The 20742-nt window shown below is 33.0% G+C and overlaps 3 protein-coding genes across 14 annotated transcripts; 1 reads left to right on the top strand and 2 right to left on the bottom strand.

The window, feature by feature from the left end:
- Positions 1–5110: 5110 nt before the first annotated feature.
- LOC103831469 (RING-H2 finger protein ATL16-like) lies at positions 5111–5620 on the top strand. Its single transcript, XM_009107353.1, has 2 exons — positions 5111–5342; positions 5412–5620. Exons 1-2 carry the CDS (start codon positions 5111–5113, stop codon positions 5618–5620), a joined length of 441 nt encoding a protein of 146 aa, XP_009105601.1.
- A 4115-nt stretch (positions 5621–9735) lies between these two features.
- Positions 9736–12214, bottom strand: LOC103830519 (secretory carrier-associated membrane protein 3). Its single transcript, XM_009106323.3, has 12 exons — positions 11995–12214; positions 11730–11858; positions 11567–11629; positions 11324–11357; positions 11128–11250; positions 10966–11028; positions 10808–10901; positions 10678–10723; positions 10527–10594; positions 10277–10325; positions 10102–10167; positions 9736–9989 (listed from the first exon to the last, which is right to left on the bottom strand). The coding sequence occupies exons 1-12, from the start codon at positions 12052–12054 to the stop codon at positions 9903–9905; spliced, it is 882 nt and encodes a 293-aa protein (XP_009104571.1). The 5' UTR covers positions 12055–12214; the 3' UTR covers positions 9736–9902.
- Positions 12215–12920: 706 nt separating this feature from the next.
- LOC103830459 lies at positions 12921–16631 on the bottom strand. Of its 12 annotated transcripts, none has more exons than XM_033277980.1 (18): positions 16404–16631; positions 15816–15827; positions 15693–15750; positions 15525–15620; positions 15308–15418; positions 15174–15209; positions 14994–15104; positions 14821–14904; positions 14615–14733; positions 14427–14528; positions 14220–14336; positions 14078–14143; positions 13922–13988; positions 13788–13841; positions 13603–13698; positions 13473–13499; positions 13333–13368; positions 12921–13235 (listed from the first exon to the last, which is right to left on the bottom strand). In XM_033277980.1, the coding sequence occupies exons 4-18, from the start codon at positions 15594–15596 to the stop codon at positions 13047–13049; spliced, it is 1287 nt and encodes a 428-aa protein (XP_033133871.1). In that variant the 5' UTR covers positions 15597–15620; positions 15693–15750; positions 15816–15827; positions 16404–16631; the 3' UTR covers positions 12921–13046. The 12 variants fall into 12 exon arrangements, with proteins under 12 accessions (XP_033133871.1, XP_018508263.1, XP_033133858.1 ...); XM_018652747.2 differs by having other exon boundaries at positions 15308–15409; XM_033277967.1 differs by adding an exon at positions 16022–16055 and having other exon boundaries at positions 15693–15827; positions 16404–16626.
- Positions 16632–20742: the final 4111 nt, after the last annotated feature.

The raw sequence follows: 20742 nt of genomic DNA, 5'->3' as shown, positions 1-20742 counted from the left end.
TACTGTTTGCAATAAAGTCATTTTAGGTTTATATTTCCAATTTGCAATAAGACATCATACGAAAGGACCGGCCATATTCGGATAAAGAGAATTTTCATCTTTACCAAAAAATTTTAGTATTATTATTCAAGTTTACCAGAGATATTTTCAAAAATATTTTTTTCATTAAAAACAAAAGAACTTTTTCTATATATATAATTAATAATTAATTAAATAAAAAATAATAAGTTTTTTTTTATAATTTTTAATTATACCTTTTCAAATTTTAATTTTTTATAACTCTTTTCGAATTGTTTTTTAAATTTGTTTTTGAAAATCAAAAATTATTTTTGAAACTATTTTCTTTAATATATATTTAAAGTATTTATTTATATATTTATTAGAATCCTAAATTTTTCATTCTAAAAAACTTACAGAAAATTGCAATAAGTATCACATTCATGGTACCACTTTTTATGTTTACACAAATCACTTTTACTTTCTTTTTTAATGAAGGATAAAAAACATTTATACCCCTAGAATTAACTAATATAGATTTAGATTTTATAATTGAGGAGTGTGGTAGAGTTTTTGGAATGTGAAATTTAAGATTATAATAAATATATAAATAAATTTTTAAAAAATTTAAAAATATTCAAACATAATTTCGATTTTCAATAAGAAATTTTGAAAAACAAAATCGAAAAAACTTTAAAAATATTATTTTTTTATTTTTTCTTCTCTTTTTATTATTTTTTTATATATTTAAATAATTATTTATTATATATATATAATAATGGTATAAGAATATTTTGCCATTTAATAAAGAAAATATTTTTGAAAATGTCTCTTTATTGGTGGTAAAGATGGATACCGCGAAAGTGGTAATCATGAAATTCCCCAAACCCTACCTGCACCTCAATTCTAAACCCGAAGTATATATTAGTTAACCCAAGGGTAAAAATGGTTAGTTTAACATGAAAAGTGATATTATTAATGTGATATATTTGACAATTTTCCTTCGGATAACTATAAACTTTAAGATAGAGACATGAGTTTATTTTTACTCCTTTCTATATTTCAAAATTTAAACTAAGTTTTATCATTACATAAATATCATATCATGTAAAATATATGATATGACTAAACAATTTTCTGTTTTTCAGCACGACAAAACAATTTCTGAAATAACCATATAACTAATTTTATAACTAACTATATTTTACCATTTAAAAAATATTTTAGTAATTGGTAATTTCTAATAGGAGCTAATAATTTTTAGTAAATAAAGATATTTTCAATATGTTCAAATTATTGAAAGTATTCCTTTGAGTAAGGCACATATGGTGGATAGGAATGGATGGCACTTCATAAATAATGAGAAATATTCGGTAAAATCAGGATATCAGTTAGAACGGGTCTATCCGGATAAGGAAAAACCACCAGCATTTTATGGTCCTACAGTGGATGCTCTAAAAGCGTTCTGCTGGGAGGTTAAATGTCCTCTGAAGATTAAACACTTTTTATGGCAAATGGTATCCGGATGTATAGATGTCAAAAAAATTTGCAAGCAAGAGGAATGAAGGGAGATATTTGTTCTATTAGATGTAGAGCTGAGGAGAACTCAATAAACCATGTGTTTTTTGAGTGCCCTCATGCACGTCAAGCTTGGGCCTTATCAAAGATACCGTTTAATCCAGTCTATTTCCCCACGAACTCTCTATTTACGAATATGAATCATCTTTTCTGGAGGGTTCTCCGTAAGATGGAAGATCATCATTTTGCGTGGATATTATGGTATATTTGGAAAGAAAAGAATAATAAGGTTTCAGTAATTTAGATATTGATCTAAGAGATACACTTAAGCTTGCAGAAACTAAATCAACACTTTGGACTGAGGCTTGGGAGATGAAAACTAAACAGGCTCCGCAGTAGACGGAGGTTTTGAATTGTCAGCTGAAAGTCGGTTGTTGGTGCTTTATCGATGGTTCTTGAAAGGATAAAGAACCTTATTCAGTTCAAGGATGGTATAGCATACTTGAGGGTTTTCAGGGATTGATGGGTGGAAGGAATACTAGGACATGTCATTTACCCCTTCATGCAGAGTTAGAAGCGCTGATATGAGCAATGGAATGTATAAGGAATTTACATCAGTTTCAGATTACTTTTGCTACGGATTGTTCTCAACTGGTGAAGATGGTTTCGGAACCAGAGGAATGACCGGCGTTTGAGAGTTACCTGCATGACACAAAGCTACTGAAGACACGTTTTACTAGCTCAGAGATCATTCATGTACCCCGGACGGAAAATCAAAAGGCAGATAGTCTAGCACGATGTGCCAGAAAACAACCATCTTTCGTCGTCCATATAGATGTGGAGTTACCGGATTGGTTCGCAGAGTCTGTATGAGTCTGTTTGTAGCTAGTCAATTAAATAATGTATTGTAACGCTTCACCATTTATTTTCAAAAACATTTTTTTCAACATCATTCTTATTTTATTTATTCAACGAGCAAATTTTACATATTATTTAGATATATTATGCATTACTGATTTAGTTATCTAACACATTTTAGATTTTTACTTGATATATAATAAAAATCGAAGTTGATAATTAATAATATGATAATAAAATAAACATTTCCAAAAGAACACCAAAAAAAAATTAATGAACAGAATTAACTTGAAATTTTAAACAACCTCAATAAATAAAAGACAATCTCCATTTAAAAAAAAAAGCAAATAATGCATTTACATCTTAATTTTAATACTAACAGTACACAAAATTAGAAGCTGCTATTTTAGAAATACACTGATAATTAAAGTTCAATTCGTTTGGAAGAAAAAACAAATTCACGGAACATAACTTTAACTATTTTAAAATACTAAAACTAAGAGTGATATATATTACTTTATTTAGTAAGCTGTTTCTTTTAAAGTTATATTTTATATACATTTACACTTAAATTTTTCAACTGTAAACAAACCATTGAAAAATGAAACCTTCTATATATTTACATTTTGAATGTGTTGTATTTAGCTGTATAATTTTACCCTAGTTTCCTTGATTTTTAAAATATGGCATATGGCTTTGCTTTCATTTTTTTTTCAACTATCACCAACTTCTCCTCCAAATCAATTAAATACTTTTTGTATATACAATATCTATTTTATTAAAACTGAAGTACAAAAGTATACTTTCCTAAATTTAAGAGTTTTTGTTACAATTTTCATCTTCCTTTTCTAACACATTCTAATCATTTTAGTTAGTGTTTTTTCATAATAATTCGACAACATTTATTATAGAAATACAAAGCAGAAATTATCTATTTTAAAGTGTTTTATTAAATTTTGTACATTCTTTTTTTTTTCCACTCTCTTAACTAATTCATTAATTATATTTACCATAATAATTTGACAGATTTAAATGAATTTTCTCGTGCAAGAATTCAAAACAGTTAACAGAGAATTTTTTATTTGCTTACATAATTAGTTAGGCATGGACATTTGGGTACCCATTCAGATATGGATTGTTTTTTCGGGTTTAGGCTTTTTGGGTTTTAAAATAGGCTCCGATTGGATATTATAAATTTCTGGGTGGGTTGGGTCTGGATGAGTTCAGTTATGATGTATAAGAACCTAAAAATATCCAAATTATTAATATATCTGAAATGGGTTCAGATATTTATACCAAATAACTATATTACCGATTTGATCCGGGTCTTTTGAATACAATTACTGTAGTTATATGGCGGCATATATGTGTGCTCGCTCTAGTTCCTTTTATACAGCTAGAAATAGTCTCGTACATAAACATATCTATACCAGTGTTTTCAAAACCTGACCGACCCGGTGGTTAGACCAGGTTCAACCATGAACCGGTTATGTAGTCGTGTTGAATCTAATAAATGGTTCGACCATGAACCGATCAAATGGTCGGATTGGATCTCAAAGTTATTGAACTCTATAAAATTTACTAAAACCATCAAAATTATATAAACTAACAATATAAACAAAAAAAATATGTATAATATTTTATATTTGATATACATTTATATTTAATTATGTATCATATTTAATAATTTTAATTTTAAATTTATATATTTAAAAATTATTGAACTAGATTATTGAACTATGTTTGATCTTGTTGAACCATATTAAACCGTAACCAAAATAATTTTCGGTTTGGTCTGGTCTTAAAAACATGGAAGATTTCTAAGTAGCCAAACTGTGCGACCAGGTGTATGCTTTTCTAAACTTTTCTTTGATAACTTGATATTAGTACATATATGAAAAGTAGAAAACTAGAAATACATATCTAAACAGATTTATAATTAGGTAGACATGTTTCTTATTTTACTGGACGTCTGGACAACATAACTATCTTTGATTTAGTATCTGTCAAATTACAAAAAAAAAACTTATTGTTAACATATCAATCGTTGAAAAGTCAAATTTATTTACGGTATTTGAATATCACATTGTGTGTTTACAGAGTTAAAACAGAGAAACTATATATTACTATAACGCTGTAAACACACAATGTGATATTCAAATACCATAAATAAATTCGACTTTTTAACAATCTCCACTGTATGTATGTGGCTCTGATCTTCTCTACTCTATAGGTCGATTAAATGCATTGTGTACTTAAATCAAGGAACTTCCTAGTAACAGAGCCTTAACCGAAATGATTCTGTTTCTAAACCTAAATCATTACAATGTCTTTGCTCATTCTAAACATTATGAACCATCATAACTTTGAAACAAAACATTACTACACATACATAACACGACTCAAGAACTGAAATGAAACTATTATGCAAAGGATATAGAATCCCAATCTGTTTGTTCCATTAACCCACTTCGTATCCTTAAATATTGTACAAGTTTTTAAAAAATTTACACTAAATTAATAATCTTGAAGAAGCCTAAATAAGGAAAGGTCAATATGTATAGATTGATCTAATATACACAAATCACTCAAATCAGTTATTCTAAATACTTCTCAGTTAATTCTCTGAAATATTTTATTCCCATTTCTGTCAATTATCTTTTAATATAAATGTAAACATCCTTTCAAATATACTATTCATGCACTCTTTCTCCATCAAAGCTTTGTTTGTATAGCTATGGACTTTCAGATCATAGCCGCCGGTGTGATAGGAATCTTGGCGACAGCTTTTTTACTTGTAAGCTGTTATGTTTTGGTTAATAAATGTAGGCGCGGAAACGACGTTCTTGACAGAGTGACCTCATCGGGACGGTTAAGCAACGACCATGATGACCATTTCATGTTTTATTCACCAGAGTTCAGAACCAGCGGAGAAGGAGAAGAGAAGCTCTCTCAAAAATGCTCTGCCTGTATGAATGAGTTTCACGTAAATGAGACTGTGAGGGTTATACCACACTGTTTTCATTTGTTTCATATAGATTGTGTCGACCCAAAAAATGTCAATTGCCCTCTCTGCCAAACTAGGTTTTCTTGTGAGTCAAGTGTTCATGCGGATGAGATTACTGCTCCCAACAATTCCCCAGTGAATGTGTTGCACACCGTCGTGATTAGAAGCGAGGATGAGTATGAGATCATTGAGATGGGTATATGGAACGGTAATAGCACCAGTAGTGATGAGATAGTCTAAATTCTTTATTTTGAACCCTAATGGGCCGCTTGGCTTCTTTGTTTTTTGTTTTTGTTTTGTTTTCGTGTTTAATTCTATAATTATTTTCTTATTCTTAATAATATATTGAGATGACTTTTTCTTAGTCAAACGAGTTAATGAGTTCTATTGTGACGTAGGAACTATTGGATTTTTACGTTTGAGAAACACAAAAAATCCCATTTTACTTATGAAAGTTAACTTTAAAGTTATAAATGTCTTTTTTTATATGATATGTAAGAAATATCAAGTGATGTGGCAGTAACGAGTTATAATACCTAAAAAGTTAATTCTAGGGTTATAAATCTCATTTTATATATTTAGTGTTTCTTCTTTAAATATCTTAACAGAGATGTTGTGTCATACCGAAGAACTTTTCAACAATTGTTTTTTTTTTCCGATGAAAATCAGATTAATCCTAGAATCTGCATTTTAGCAAAAGAAAATAAATCCTAGAATCTACACCATATCACGATTATTAACTAAAATAATGTAACTACATTAGAGAAACCTTATCAATAAAGTTTCTCATTTTGATATCTAAACTTTATAATATTAATATTTTAACATCAATTAATTGATTGACTAAAATTTATTACATAAAATAGATTCAAAATATCCATATGCCAACACATGGTAAAAAATCTTTCAAGAGTATCTAAAAGAATCTATTTTTAGATACTTTTATATTCTCTCTCTTATTTATTCTAGTTTTTTTAATTACTTAAATCCCTATTAGGTATCTTCTAGTGGAAGTGCTCCTACACACCATAGCCATTTAGATTGATTGAGTTGTTTTGGAACCTTTTATTGATAAATCTATTTACCTGTGATTTTTCTCTGCATAGAAAAAAACTATAATTTTCTCGATATAAATTAATTTCTGTTGAGATTTGTTTGGCTTAATCTTTGCTAAATATTGTGTGATAATTATATTGATGTTTAACTATTTTTTATTATTAAGTTGTTAATAGAAACTAGGAAACTCTTACACTTATATTTGAATATAATTGTGTATATATATTACAACTGATTTTAAAGTATTAAATTGTTAGAAATTTAAATTGTTTTGTATTTATCCATTGTCTTGTGTCTAACAAATTTAAAATAATTTAACTCACAAATTGTTGTTATTATTACTGAAATCATTTATAGAATGATAACTAAGATGAGTAAAATTTAACTAAACATATTTATGATTTAATTACATTTTATCTTATTTATTTAGTTTTTGTGTAAAACAATTGTAACATTTACAGCCAATTTAAACTTTTTTTTAACTTTAGAATCATTGAGCTATAATACCATATTGAACAGTTTAATAATAGAAATAAAATTGAATCAAAAATAGAAAATTTTCATATTTACCAATTTGTTGGTACCATTATCCACGTTAACCATCACTAAAGAGACATTTTCAAAAATATCTTCTTTATTAAGAGTCAAAAGAGTCTTATATCCTTACTCTCTCTCTCTCTATCTCTATATATGTATATATATCAAATAAATAATTATTTAAACAAATAAAAATTAAAAAAATTTAAATGATTTTTTTTTGTGTTTTTGAATGATACTTTTTAAATTCAAAATTTTTATAATTTTTTTGAATATTTTTACGTAATTGTTTTTTTTTTCAAATTTTCTTTTTGAAATTCTAAAATTCTTTTTGAAACTATTTTCTAAAAAAAAGTTAAGTATTTATTTATATATTTATTAAACTCTTATTAAATTTCACATTCCAAAAGCCTTAGCTCACCCCTCAACTATGAACCATAAGTATAGATTAGACTACTTAGGAATAATTTGTGTTCATTACTTATAAAAAAGGCAAAGATGACTAAGTATAACCATTGGTTCCTTGTGTTTCGCAAACAGAAGACCATTGGTCATTCTCTTGATTAAAACAAACCTATGTTGTTTCTTCTGCAGAGAACTTATTCAATTTAGAAATATCGTATACATGACTAAAAACAAAAACAATAAGATACTGCAGATTGTACATGTACATTCATACAAGTACCGAGGACACTTGAATATCCAAACACCAAGCCAAAACTCAGATATGCTAATAGCAGGACTTGATTACACTTGTTTATCCTATCATTTTGATTTAAGAGGAAGAAAAAGAGCACAATTATATCAACACTTTGGTCTCAATCACATACACAAAGATGTTGGCGAACACTTATATTATGATAAATTATCAATGAACGGCTCGGCTCATAAGACGTTCAAAAATTACTATTGAAAGAGGCTCCTACATTCACTTGAATTAATCTCTTGCATCAATTTTACTTTCAGGTGTGACAATAGGTCTTGGTTTTCCCTTACTTCTCTTGCTTCTATTTCAAAGCACTGATCAGATTCGTGCACTTTAAGAAGACCATGTCCATGTTTGGTAAAACTTTTCTTGATGTTCTTAGATTTTTCCCTCACTTTCTTGAACATTTTATTGTTAGTGCAAAGATGACACCACAATTGAGTAATGCAGAAGATAAATCAAGAGACAAAATAGATACAAACAACCAACTATGCTTTATTAGAAATCGCTTAAACAATCTATTACAAGACTTGTTTATCAGCTTTTACACGTCAGTGTTAACACCCTAACACACGTTACAGACAGATTCCTAATCTACCCAAACATGTCTCTTTCCCGTCAGTACTTCAGCATCTGCTTCAGCACGACCCAAGAATACCCCTAAGGGATTTTCACCCTTCCTCTATAATAATAGCCAGTGTCTTATGGAATACAGACGACTCCATAGCTCTTTTATAGTGATCTCCACGTTCCTGAAACCCTAGTCTCCAAGGCAACATGAATATGGACAACTTCCATATCAATAAGTACACTTTCCTTTTCTTGAAATGTACTTATTCCTCAAGGCATAAACTTGCTCCCCAAGTTTATCTCTTGCCTTTTTCTCCACGGTATAAACTTGCTCCTCAAGTTTATCCCACGCCAGCTCAGCCTCTTGCGTCCACATGGTCTCTACCACTCTGCATGCCTCCTGGTTCACTCTCTGACAAACACTGCCTCAGCAACTACTTCAACGACTACGTCAAGACATAAACCCTCAGTTTATCCTTCTCCATCTCAACATCTCTTGCATCCACATGGTAACCCACCACTCCGCATGCCTTATGTAGTAACGACTAATGCCTCCAGCATCAGTGACTTCGTCGCCTAGTTAGTCACGGAAGACCATTGACATCTACAAGCTCCACTTGCATCTTCATTTATTTGATCCATTCCTTACATCCTTTTCTTCCTCTGCCCCTGACTCTTTCAACCTTGCGTGATACATATCTGATGTGTTCCTCGCATCTGTTTTTACCACCAGTGTCGGTTCTGGGGTAAAGCTGGTAAAACACCAGCTTTAGACGCCAAAAGATATATAGATATTTAGGGGCAGTCAATTGATGTTAATCAGCTGTGGTTTGGTGGTTGTTAAAGACTTTAAAATATTTCTTGCCTAGAGTTTGAAGCTTTCTTGTTACATTTATTAATTTCTTTTGTGTAATAGGCCAAATTTCTTTTTTTATGCTTTAGGTGTCCAGACATGAAGGGCCGGTCCTATTTACCACATTGACAAAACTCCAGTCCAGTTCATGTTTTTGTTTTCACTCTTTAAGTTAGAAATATTATGATGAAGAGATTAGTTTAGAAATTACCTTATAGCATCTCCTCGCTCTGTTTCACTCTGAACGTAAAGATTCGTCTTTATATCATCAGTCTTCAAGAGAACCACAAAAGTTTACTACAGAAGTCGGGTATATGAGAACCACGCACTACTCATTTCCCCCCTTCAATAACTCTTCTTTGCATGTTATCTCATATAATTTCCCTGCAAGAAGTGTTAGTCCATTTGTATGCATAATATGCATAATAACGTATTTAGGTACAACGGGTCAAAAATAGCCAAACGCTATGCATTCTAAACAAAATCAGTAAACCAATTAACTGGTATTATGTACACCAATTTATAAGATATCATTATCTAATAAAGAAAATCAAGAAGTTATCGATGCTAAAAAGCCATCAGAATATTATAATGTAGAAAGAACACAAATGCAAAAAAAAAAAAGTTCAAAAAAATATGAAGCTGAACTCTTGACTTTTTGAATAAACACAGATTTACATACAGAAAGTATAAACAAAATAGAATCTTTTTTTTTTTGCTTAGAAAACAAGGAGAAGAATCTGAAAAAGGAAAGAAACAGTGAAGATTTCATACACAAGCCAATATGCTACATAAAGCTATCATACGGCGGCTCTGAGGGCTCCTCTTGCTGCTTCTCGTCTCAGCTCATCTTGTTTCCCACTGCCTCGGAAGTACATATACACTTGCTGCTCAAACCAAAAAAACAAAAAAACAAAAACGATTTGAGATTATAAACACTGTTAAAAAGCAGATAGGTAGATAGATAAAGTAGTGACTGGGAGTTGAATAGAGAGAGACCTGAATAACCCAGATGCTGACCACTGATTCGAGGCAGAAAAGCCCAAACCCAATGAAGTAGAATATCTGTAAACAAAGAAAACAATATGGTCAATGATCCATAACAATAAAGAGATCATGTTTGATGCTTTTATCTCCGGATTTGTTTTAAGATCATCAAAGGGTGAATGCTTACCCCAACCAATGTATTACCGCTTAAGACATCTACTGCAGGCAAGATCCCACTGTTACATGAAGACAAATCGATTGTAAGAAAATTTTTTTAAGAACCATAACTACCTACTGCACCTACATGCGAGTGTATTTTGGAGTTTTTAATAAAAAATAGGAACCAAAACTTGTCTTTGCGTTGATAATATACCAAAAGCAATGACAAAATAAACTTCAAACGTTGAGGAAATGTTTTTCTTTTAACGAAGACTTACGCAAGAGATTTGCCTTTGAAGACAACAGGTGGAGCAACGGCAGCAAAGACACAGAAAGCAATGTGGAGCTGCAGCAAGAAGAAGGATTCAGATTTGATATTACCCAGAAAAAAAAAGGTAAATAACATCATATAAGCTAATCGTCGCTCACCATATAGAACATGAAAAACCATCCAAAGCTCAATGCACTATCAGTTCTGCATACATTCAACAAAAACATATGAAAAGCGCAGTAACAAAAATACTAAAACACAGGACTATGAAATTAGAGAACTCCAAACCTGAAGGCACGGTAGAGGGGACGATACCATAACACATAGCCTCCTGGGACACCGGCTATGAAGTAAATAAGGGCAAGAAGCCATATCGTCACTCCTGAACACAAACAAACCATGTAAGTTAACTATGCAGTAATGAGGAAACATGAGATAAGACAAACCTTCTCCTTTGATCCAAGCTGTAGTAATGGCAATAATATTCCAGAATAGACAAAGAACCAACCCTGCCGAAGAAAGAACCACTTCATAAATGTCTCAACAGAAGGAAGAGAAGAATGAAAATGTGAAAAAGTAGGAAGGACTACTTATCATAAGAAACGTACCCAAATAGGTAGCAAAGGCAACATACTGCAGCCTTTGGAGATGAACAGGAATTTCATTTGCAATGTCATGGTGGATAAGTGGGAAGATAGGCGGCCAGTTTTTCACTTCAATACTTATTCCAGCTGCATAATAGAGAAAAGAGAAAACAGTTAAAAGTGTGACTTGTCGACTAGACTTTTTTGTAAGAAAAAGTACCTCGTGCAGCAGCATCTTCTTTCCGCTTCACCTCCTACATCGAACCAAAAGAAGATAAAAGAAAAAGCATTCAAAAGAGCAACAGTGCTGCGGCTAGATAATAGCACCAAGAATTTGTATGCATATTGATGCCAAAGGCTGTATGTAACTTGTACAGCTTAAAAACAATTCAAGAACCGAGAGGAAACGTGTAAACAAGAAAAGAGCAAAAGAAGAAGACACAGTTGAGCAGATAAAAAATACCTGCTCCCTTCGTCTAAGGTCAGCTTCTTTGGCTTGAAGTTCCTTTTCTTTCTTCTTCAAATTCTAAAATTTTCCCAACAAAGCTTTATTATAACTAATAATCCCCACATAAAAAAAAAAATAAATTAAAGCAGCTCCTCAAATCTCAAACAAACCAACCAACCTGTGAAGCGGATCTGTCATTGTCGAGAGGAATGTCAACGGTTCGACCATAATCGAAACCAACAGGCTCTGGAGGCAAAGGCGAGAGTCTTGAGTTCGATGCAGCCGGAACACTCCCACTATTATTATTCTGTATTTGATTCCAAAATCAATTTTGCTTAACGAAAACATTTTTTGATTAAATCAACGAAAGCTACCCATCAAGATTTCCCACAAGTCAATTATTAATCCCACAAAAAAGTTAATCTGAAGTGAAGAAAGCTTACAGCGAAAGGATTGACTTCTTCTTCCTCAGCGAATGGATTCCGATCATACTTATTAGCCATCGCTTCAGGAAGATTAGAGCTTCAGAAGACTTTGCAATCGATTTTTAAGATCTCTTAGCACACGGACCGAGAACTAGCCAAATACTATAGTTTATTTTTTCCTTTTTTTTATATATATCTTATACTACACAAAAGCGCGTCTTATTAATACTTCATATTTGAGTATTTCGTTTTCTGAATAATACTATGTAGTTTATTATTTTGTTAAATATCTTTGATCTCTTTAAGTACTGTCATCGTCGTTACAAAAAAAAAAAAGTACTGTCATCAGCAACGTAAGCAAAAAATTAAGTACATTAGTTTTAAAAAAAAAATATTATTATTCAACGATTGTAGTTTACAAACAGTTTGAAATTTCTAAAGAGAGAGAAATGACATGGAAAAAATAGAAATGGTCCTTTGGTCAATGGATCTTGTCAGCTTCTAAGAACCTTGGAAAATTGTCTTAAAGTTTTTAGAAAATAAAAACGAGAATAAGCCATTAAAACAAATTTGATTGGCATTTCAGAATTATTACAAATCCATTAGTTTTGTTTTCTCTAATCTTTCATCAGATTTTATTTGGAAACTTTCAAATTTCATAATGAGGAAACAAAAATGCATCCGCCTTCGCTACATATAACAAACTCGAACGAATTTGATGAGACAAAAATGTTTTCACATCTCAGAAACTAGAAAATAATATTTTTAATACAATCTGTCTAATTTTATGAAAATGACTGAATGTTCAGTGTGATATTAACCAAAGTTTTATAAAAGGTGTTTTATATAGGAAGAAAAAAGACTTGAATTCTTATCCTAATTTTTTTTATAATGACCCCAATTTAATATGAACTTTTTTTAAGAAAAAAAACATGCTCAATCAATTAGGGAAGATAATAAAAAAACTACACTAATCAAAGCGAAGCGAATGATGATTAACTATTTAACAATGAACAAAACCTTTTTTCTATATTTTATCTGATTTTTTTTTAAAGAAAAACTGCATGTGATTATTTTCTAGTCTCTTCAGCTTGGCTCTGCAATAAACTTGAAATCACACTACTCCGCTTAAATCTCCGGTTATTGCTGATACGATTCCTGGTCGATGAAGACCGGTCGATCCAGTTCTTGTCTTCCTCAACCGCTCGGTTCCATCGTTCTTTAAAAGTTCGAAGCTCCCATGTTGACTGCCTCCGTATCTGCTCATCATCAAACACACACAAAAAGATTACACACCCCTGCTCTCGACGCAAAGGCAACATATTCACCATCTGGTAACAATAAATAAGAACTCACCTCTGTTCTTGAATCAAAAGTTGCAGAACCGCGTCTCTGTATAATAAAGTAAAAGTAACCGAAGTTATGATATTTCTGTTGTTAATGTACAGCAGTACAGTCTAAGAAATGAGATTTTAGATGCTGAAACAGCGCCTTACCCTTGTGACTCCGCTGCGAGCTGAGTTCTGTGGAAATAAAGAAAAGATCATTTGTTAAAATTTCGTGTATATACAAGGAAGAATATTGTGGGGGAAGTAGAGGAGGAGGATATATATATATATATATTACCTTCTTGTCGGGATAACCACTTCCACCTAGAGTTTGAATGCCTTGATGGAATATATATTCACTGTCCACTATCCCAACTTTCTTGCTACGGTCACCCTATTAACAAAACAAACAGACACATATAGATAGAGAATGCCATTGGTGAAATGTCTCAAGGTTCTTTTAGAAAGATAACTGGATTTTACCTGAGCACAGTACCCAAGTTTCATATCCATTCCCCACCCATGAACCAGATCATTCTACAAACCGCAAAAAATCAACAATAAGTTGGACGCAATGTCATTAGAAATAGGTTTAAGGTGTGACAAAGATTAACTACTTGTATTAGATTCCAAGTGCAAAACCAGGCAGATCTTGAAAACACTGGAGCCATTCCTTCAACAAATCTGGAAAATAGACAAACAACAATGAGAGAAAGTGGGAGTAATGGTTGTAGAGAAGTCTTACAACTTTATGTCACTTAAAGAAATATTACCCGGTGCATGGAGGCCCTTCACTAGTATTTGAGCACTTCATATTGCCTCTACTATCATAAACTCGTCTGCGGTTTTGGTAACCAATTTGGTTTAAGCAACAAAACATCAAGAGAAGGCCTTAACAACTAGGAACTCACTCACCTATGAAATACATTTGTTCTAGACCGGACTGTGATTCTATGGTGAACTTCGGTTGAGTTTGGGTGCAAGGCCGGTTGAGAGATCTCAAGTCCTGCTTTTTTAACTATCTTCAAGTATCTGCGGCAGAGATAAAGAATGCTTTAGGAACTAATAATAATTCCACCTTTATGAGTTGTAACTTTACAAGTGAAGGAAATGGAATATTACTTTTGAGGGTTGAAGTTCTCAACTCCAAGATCTTCATCCCAAAGGAAAACATAATCGTAAATGGAGACGATATCAGGATGGAGAAACCGTTTCGCAAACCACCTGAGAGTACAAACCAAATCTTGTTCCACTATAAGAAATTAAATAGACACATACGATTCTATATTGAACACAATCACTATGTCTACCATTTTGTCTGGTTATGTGCAACAATGTGTATGGCTTTAGAGCTCCACTCCAGATCCCACCATTGATCCATGTTTCCGTCATAATGAAACAGAATCACAGTGAAATTCGCCGGAAGAAACTGAATATAAGAAACAAAAACAAACATTAGAGAGGCCTAATCTCTTTGCCGCCATAAGTAAATTCACTACACACAAAGCATGCTTACCTTCTGTACAACAGCGTTCACATTATCCTTTTGTTTAAGTCCTACCGGCATTGCCAACAAGTTACGGTTTGTCAATTCACCTCCCTGTTATTAAAAAAACAACCATTCATCACAACATCCTCTAGCGACATTTATATTTGATTCTTCATTGACTAACTGAAGAAAAATCTAACCTTTGACCTCAAACTAGTACTTGACCAAAGAGGCTTTAACTCCAAATCTGATCTAGGCTGTATGATGCCAAAAGGCAACCCTTTCAACTTCTCACTCACCGGTTCAGATTCCTTAACAAGATCAAATCAGAATCAATCTTGTTAGAAAGAAAGAGGAGGAGGGGGTAGAAATAATGTTACCTTTGCCATCTCAAAGGGGTAATCTGTTTCTTCTATCTGAGCAACACATAAGTACCAAAACAAGAGAAAGTTACTTGAATTGTCACTCATAACAGAAGAAGGAAAAAAAAAAAACATTTGACCACATAAATTACCTGTGTCTGTTGATACTGGATATTAGTGGTCTTATACCAAAATATCAAAAGAAGTGTACACATGAGAGCCATGACCGGTTTCATTTTCCACGATGACTTGCCCTGCAAAAGCTTTCCCACATCAAAATTCAAAAGTCTTAAAACATCATATAGACCCGTCAATCACGCAGACATCATCACCGAGTAACACAAAACCAAAAAAGAAGAAAGCTTTTACCCCTTCTTGAGGGTTGTTTCTCCTCTTAACAAGTGACTTCCATGATTTAATAGACGGTAAATCATGCTCCATTATCTATTTTATTTATTCACCGACCTACACACAAAGCAAAAGTTAATTTATTTCCATCCAGAAACAAAGTCATTTCAATAAATAAGAAAAACTCACCAAGAGCCAACCACAGTCCTTGTGTCCCCTTGACAAGGAGAAAATCAAACAGCTCTCTCTACAAGAACAGATACCAAAATCTCAGTTCTCTATAGGCTGATCTAGGCACATGCAAGAAGGTACCTGTCTGAAAATCTACACGTTACAAACATACAAAATTTTCCGAATCAGACGCTCCAGCTACGTAATGATCTTTCAGAGAGACAAAAATGGAAACTTTTCTCAAAAACCATCAATGAGATAATATTTTCGGAGATTAGGAGATGATAGATAGCACAGCTCAAAGAAAGAAACAGAGATAACACACAATCACTCTCCCAGAAACTGACCAGCACAATCTGGACCACTGTGAAAGCGAAACTCCTACGGAATCGAATAGAAAACGATGAGTTTTTATTTAAAATAATAAAATTTATTATAATTTTCTTTTTTCAGATCTAGTGGAAGTAAACTCAAAAACTGACGATGATATGGGCAATGAGAAAAATAAAATTAAAAAAAAAAAAAGGCTTTGCTTCGGTTACACATTAATAATCAATTAATAAACATCAAAACATGGTCATCAAAGCTTTTGTTGTTTAGACGGTGCATTTAATTTCGAAGATGGGATCTTTTAACTACAGAAGACAACATCATAAGACAAACACGAAATAAAAATAATAGAGATTCGTCCTCACTAAGAACATCAAAGAAAGGAGTGGAAAGAAAAACCTTGAAAAGGAGAAATCTGAAGATTACAGAATCACTGTGATGAAGCTCGTTAATGGCACCAAGAAGATAACTTTAGAGATGATAGATAGAGAGATGTTTTTTCTTTTAAACTGGGATTTTTCCACCAGAACAGATTTCTAGAATCGATCGAAACCAAACCCAACAACAAACTTTTCTAAAAGCGGAATCGAATAGAAGACAACAAAATAAAAAAGGAAAAAGCTTTGGTGGTGGAGTGACTCGTGTCATCTCTCTCCTAATTATTTATAAGAAGAAAAAAATATAAATTTAATCGTATTTTAAGAGTTGGATTCTGGGACCGAATATGGGATTTGGAAGAATAATTTGATAGAATTGAAATAAAATTTAAAAAAAAATGCATTAACCGTGTCTTGCGTTTACTTAATTATTTAACAACTTCAATAAGAGACAGAACATAAGTGTCTTTGGTTTGCTCCTAAAGCAACTCCAAATGCTTTCTTTCTTCTACTTTCTCGAGTTGTTCAACTAGAACATGACTTCTTTGCCTAACTCGATTTTTGATTGGCTTTTGTTTTTCGGTTTTGCCAATGTTTATTTAACTCAAGATGTCTAACCCTTCAAACCAAAGTAAACCATCGTTGGCTTAATTATATGACAGACTAAAATTACTGCTTGAGAAAGTATGCCTATTTTAAACCGGAGTAGATCATTTTCGATTTCTTTTCTTGTTTTTTTTGTCTCACGAATCAGACGTAACTAAGGCTCCAAGGACTGAAGTGACTAAAGAATATACAACCGGGTCTCAACCAATTGATGAGATTCAAGTAAGAGCAGAGTGTTGGGGAGAAAGAGACATGGCGCAACAAAAGTACAACGATTGTGTTCTCCTGACTTTGTGTATGTGAACCTATGAAAAAAAATATTTTGACAATAGCAAAATATAGTATAAACAGAAACTAAATGAGACAAAGACTTTTTACTAGGGAAATCTCTTTGATGTGAGAAGAAAAAACCTATGAGATCGTAGTCTATTAAAAAAACACACTATATAAATGTATATGAATACAACCACATCCTCCATGTTTAACAACCTGAACATAACAGAGACTCTAAGTACAAAGAGTTATCTCCAACACAAAAACAACAACAAGAGGATAACACAAAATTTCACAACCGGCAGCAATAAAATAACCTCTGCTCACTAGGATTCGAGAGAGAAAAGAGTAATCTCACCATAAAAATCCAATATGAACAAGTCAGCAATACATCTGCCAAGTTTAAACCCAATCAGAGAAGATTTTAGTGTCGGATTGACCAAACACTTAAGACATCAATGCTAAAGAACTAAGACGGGCAACTTCACTAAACCTAGACAACATAAAATCCAGCCGTTGAAATACAAATTTTTTTAATGAAACTCTAACCCACTGAATGAAAAAGCTTTCCACAAAATATCAGCCTGATTAGAATCTGTTTGACCCTCCAAAACTTACCTTGACAAATTCAAAAGAATTATATCTCTTTCTCTCTTTTTTTTTTGCCTTCTAGCCACAAAAACTGAGTAAAAAGATTTTACATAGTATCTCATTAACCCTTAAGATCCAAGTATTAATCTTATGAACTAATATTGATGACCCATTTCCAAATTTGATTATTTCCAACCAAACTCACTGGATTTTTTCTATCTGAGAGGAACCCAACACATAGCTAAATGCGAAGATTTTTTTTTTTTTGACAGCAAAAAAAAAAGAAAAAAAGAAAAAGAAAGGAAGCTTTAGACATATTAGCCCATGCGAAGGTAATTGGGGAACATAAACTCTTTTCGTATTAGCCAATTCAGAAATTAGCTCGATGTCATTTGTTTGTTTTCTAAAGCTAAACAAGAAAGTAAATGTGCAAAACAAATTAATATATAACAAGTATTAGACATAAATCCTTTTGCAGAGATTCAAATATGCAGAAATTGATGAATCAATAAGATTATCATTAAGCAACATTCTGAAAGTTAAATCACTAGATTATATCAAATTCCTCCAAAAGCTTTACATCTTGGGGACCAACCGACCTTGATTTTGTTGGAAGCTTGAAGTAGCTTGTATTACAAGCTATCCTAATCCTACCGAGATATGGTTTATGAAACGGATTAGGAATTATCTAAATAGATTAATACTAATAAGATTAGGAGTTATCTAGTCTTATATAAGGAGTTGCAGAGTTGTTGCATCCCAAGTGAGTTTTATTAAGAAGTTTGTGAGCTTAAGGTTTTGAGAGAATTTTCCTTAAGAGTTTAATAAGAGGGTGATTCTTATTATTGTTGTGATCTTACAAACTACAATCGTGAAACTCCATTACTAGATTTGGTATCAGAGCTTTAGGAAAAAACGATCAAGTCATGGGAGATATTGTTGCGATTAAACCTAAAGAAGTAGGACCTTCTACGATAAAGTGTCCTATGCTTACGGCGACGAACTATACTGTCTGGGCAATACGAATCAAGTTGTTGTTGAAGGTTCATAAAGTCTGGAGTGTAGTGGAGATCGAATCAGATATTGATGAGAAGAATGATATGGCAACAACATTGATCTTCCAGTCGATACCCGAGGCACTTGTGCTACAAGTAGGTGAACTAGATTCAGCTAAAAAAGTGTGGGATGCGATTAAATCACGTTATATGGGTGCAGAACGAGTGCGTGAGGCACGATTACAGACGCTGATGGCTGAGTTCGAGAGATTAAAGATGAAGGATAGTGATACTATTGATGATTTTGTTGGGAAGTTGTCTGAGATTTCATCTAAATCAACCGCTCTAGGAGAATGTCTTGAGGAGTCCAAACTAGTTAAAAAAATTTTGTCGAGTCTACCTCGAAAGAAGTATATCCATATTGTGGCATCGCTTGAACAGGTACTTGATCTCAAGACTACAAGCTTCGAAGACATCATTGGAAGATTGAAAACTTATGAAGAACGTGTTGCAGAAGAAGAAGAAGAAGAAACGCAGAACAAGCTCATGTACACAAACATGGAATCACAAACGACCTCAAACTCTTCCAATCGAGAAGGCAATGGCTATAGAGGCCGTGGACGCGGAGGACGCTACTATAACCGTGGTAGAGGCAGAGGAGGACGATACAATGATAGATACAATGAGCGATACTATGACAACTTCGACATCTCAAAGATTACGTGTTTTCGTTGCGATAAAACCGGTCATTACGCATCTATGTGTCCTGACCGTTTACTAAAACTTCAAGAAGCTACAGAAATCAAAGACACTGCCACACAAGAAGCAGAGGAACTAATGGTTCATGAGGTGGTTTACCTCAACGAGAGGAATGTAAAGCCACAGGAGTTCGAAACAAACAACGACAACGTGTGGTATCTAGATAATGGGGCGTCAAATCATATGACCGGGAACAGGACTTATTTCAAAACAATCAATGAATCTATTACAGGGAAAGTAAAATTCGGAGATGACTCGAGAATTGATATCAAAGGTAAAGGGTCGATCTTATTTTACACTAAAGATGGCGGAAAGAAGATCCTATCAGACGTCTACTTCATCCCGGATTTGAAGAGCAACATAATTAGCCTCGGACAAGCGACAGAAGCAGGTTGTGATGTTAGGATGAAAGATGACCAGCTTACATTGAGAGATAAAGATGGCAGATTAATAACAAAAGCAAAGCGTTCAAGGAACCGTTTATATAAGGTGGAGATCGACATCGTCAACGAACACTATCTACAACTTACAGCATCAAGTGAGTCTACAAAGTGGCACGCAAGATTGGGGCACATAGGCAGAGAATCAATGAGATCAATGATGAACAAGGGACTTGTGATAGGAATACCGAAGATAGTAATTGAAAAAGAAACATGTCCCTCCTGTTTGCTTGGGAAACAAGCAAGACATGCTTTCCCACAAGCAACAATGTTTCGAGCTGAGCAAGCACTTGGTCTCATTCATGGGGATCTCTGTGGTCCAATCTCACCCGCCACTCCATCACAGAAACGATATATATTTGTACTAATTGACGACCACTCACGGTATATGTGGACAATACTTCTAAAGGAGAAAGGGGAAGCATTCGAGAAGTTCAAGAAGTTTAGAGCTATAGTTGAGCAAGAGTCTGGAGCTGCTATTAAAACTTTGAGAACAGATAGAGGTGGAGAATTCGTATCAAACGAATTTCAAAGTTTTTGTGAGAAAAATGGAATAACAAGGCACCTTACAGCTCCTTACTCACCTCAACAAAACGGAGTGGTTGAAAGACGGAACAGAACTCTCTTAGGAATGACCCGAAGTATCTTGAAGCACATGGAACTACCCAACTACCTATGGGGCGAAGCAGTAAGGCAT

Source organism: Brassica rapa, chromosome A01, assembly GCF_000309985.2.
Source record: "Brassica rapa cultivar Chiifu-401-42 chromosome A01, CAAS_Brap_v3.01, whole genome shotgun sequence".
Classification (NCBI taxonomy): domain Eukaryota; kingdom Viridiplantae; phylum Streptophyta; class Magnoliopsida; order Brassicales; family Brassicaceae; genus Brassica; species Brassica rapa.
This window is presented reverse-complemented; position numbering and strand designations above follow the sequence as displayed.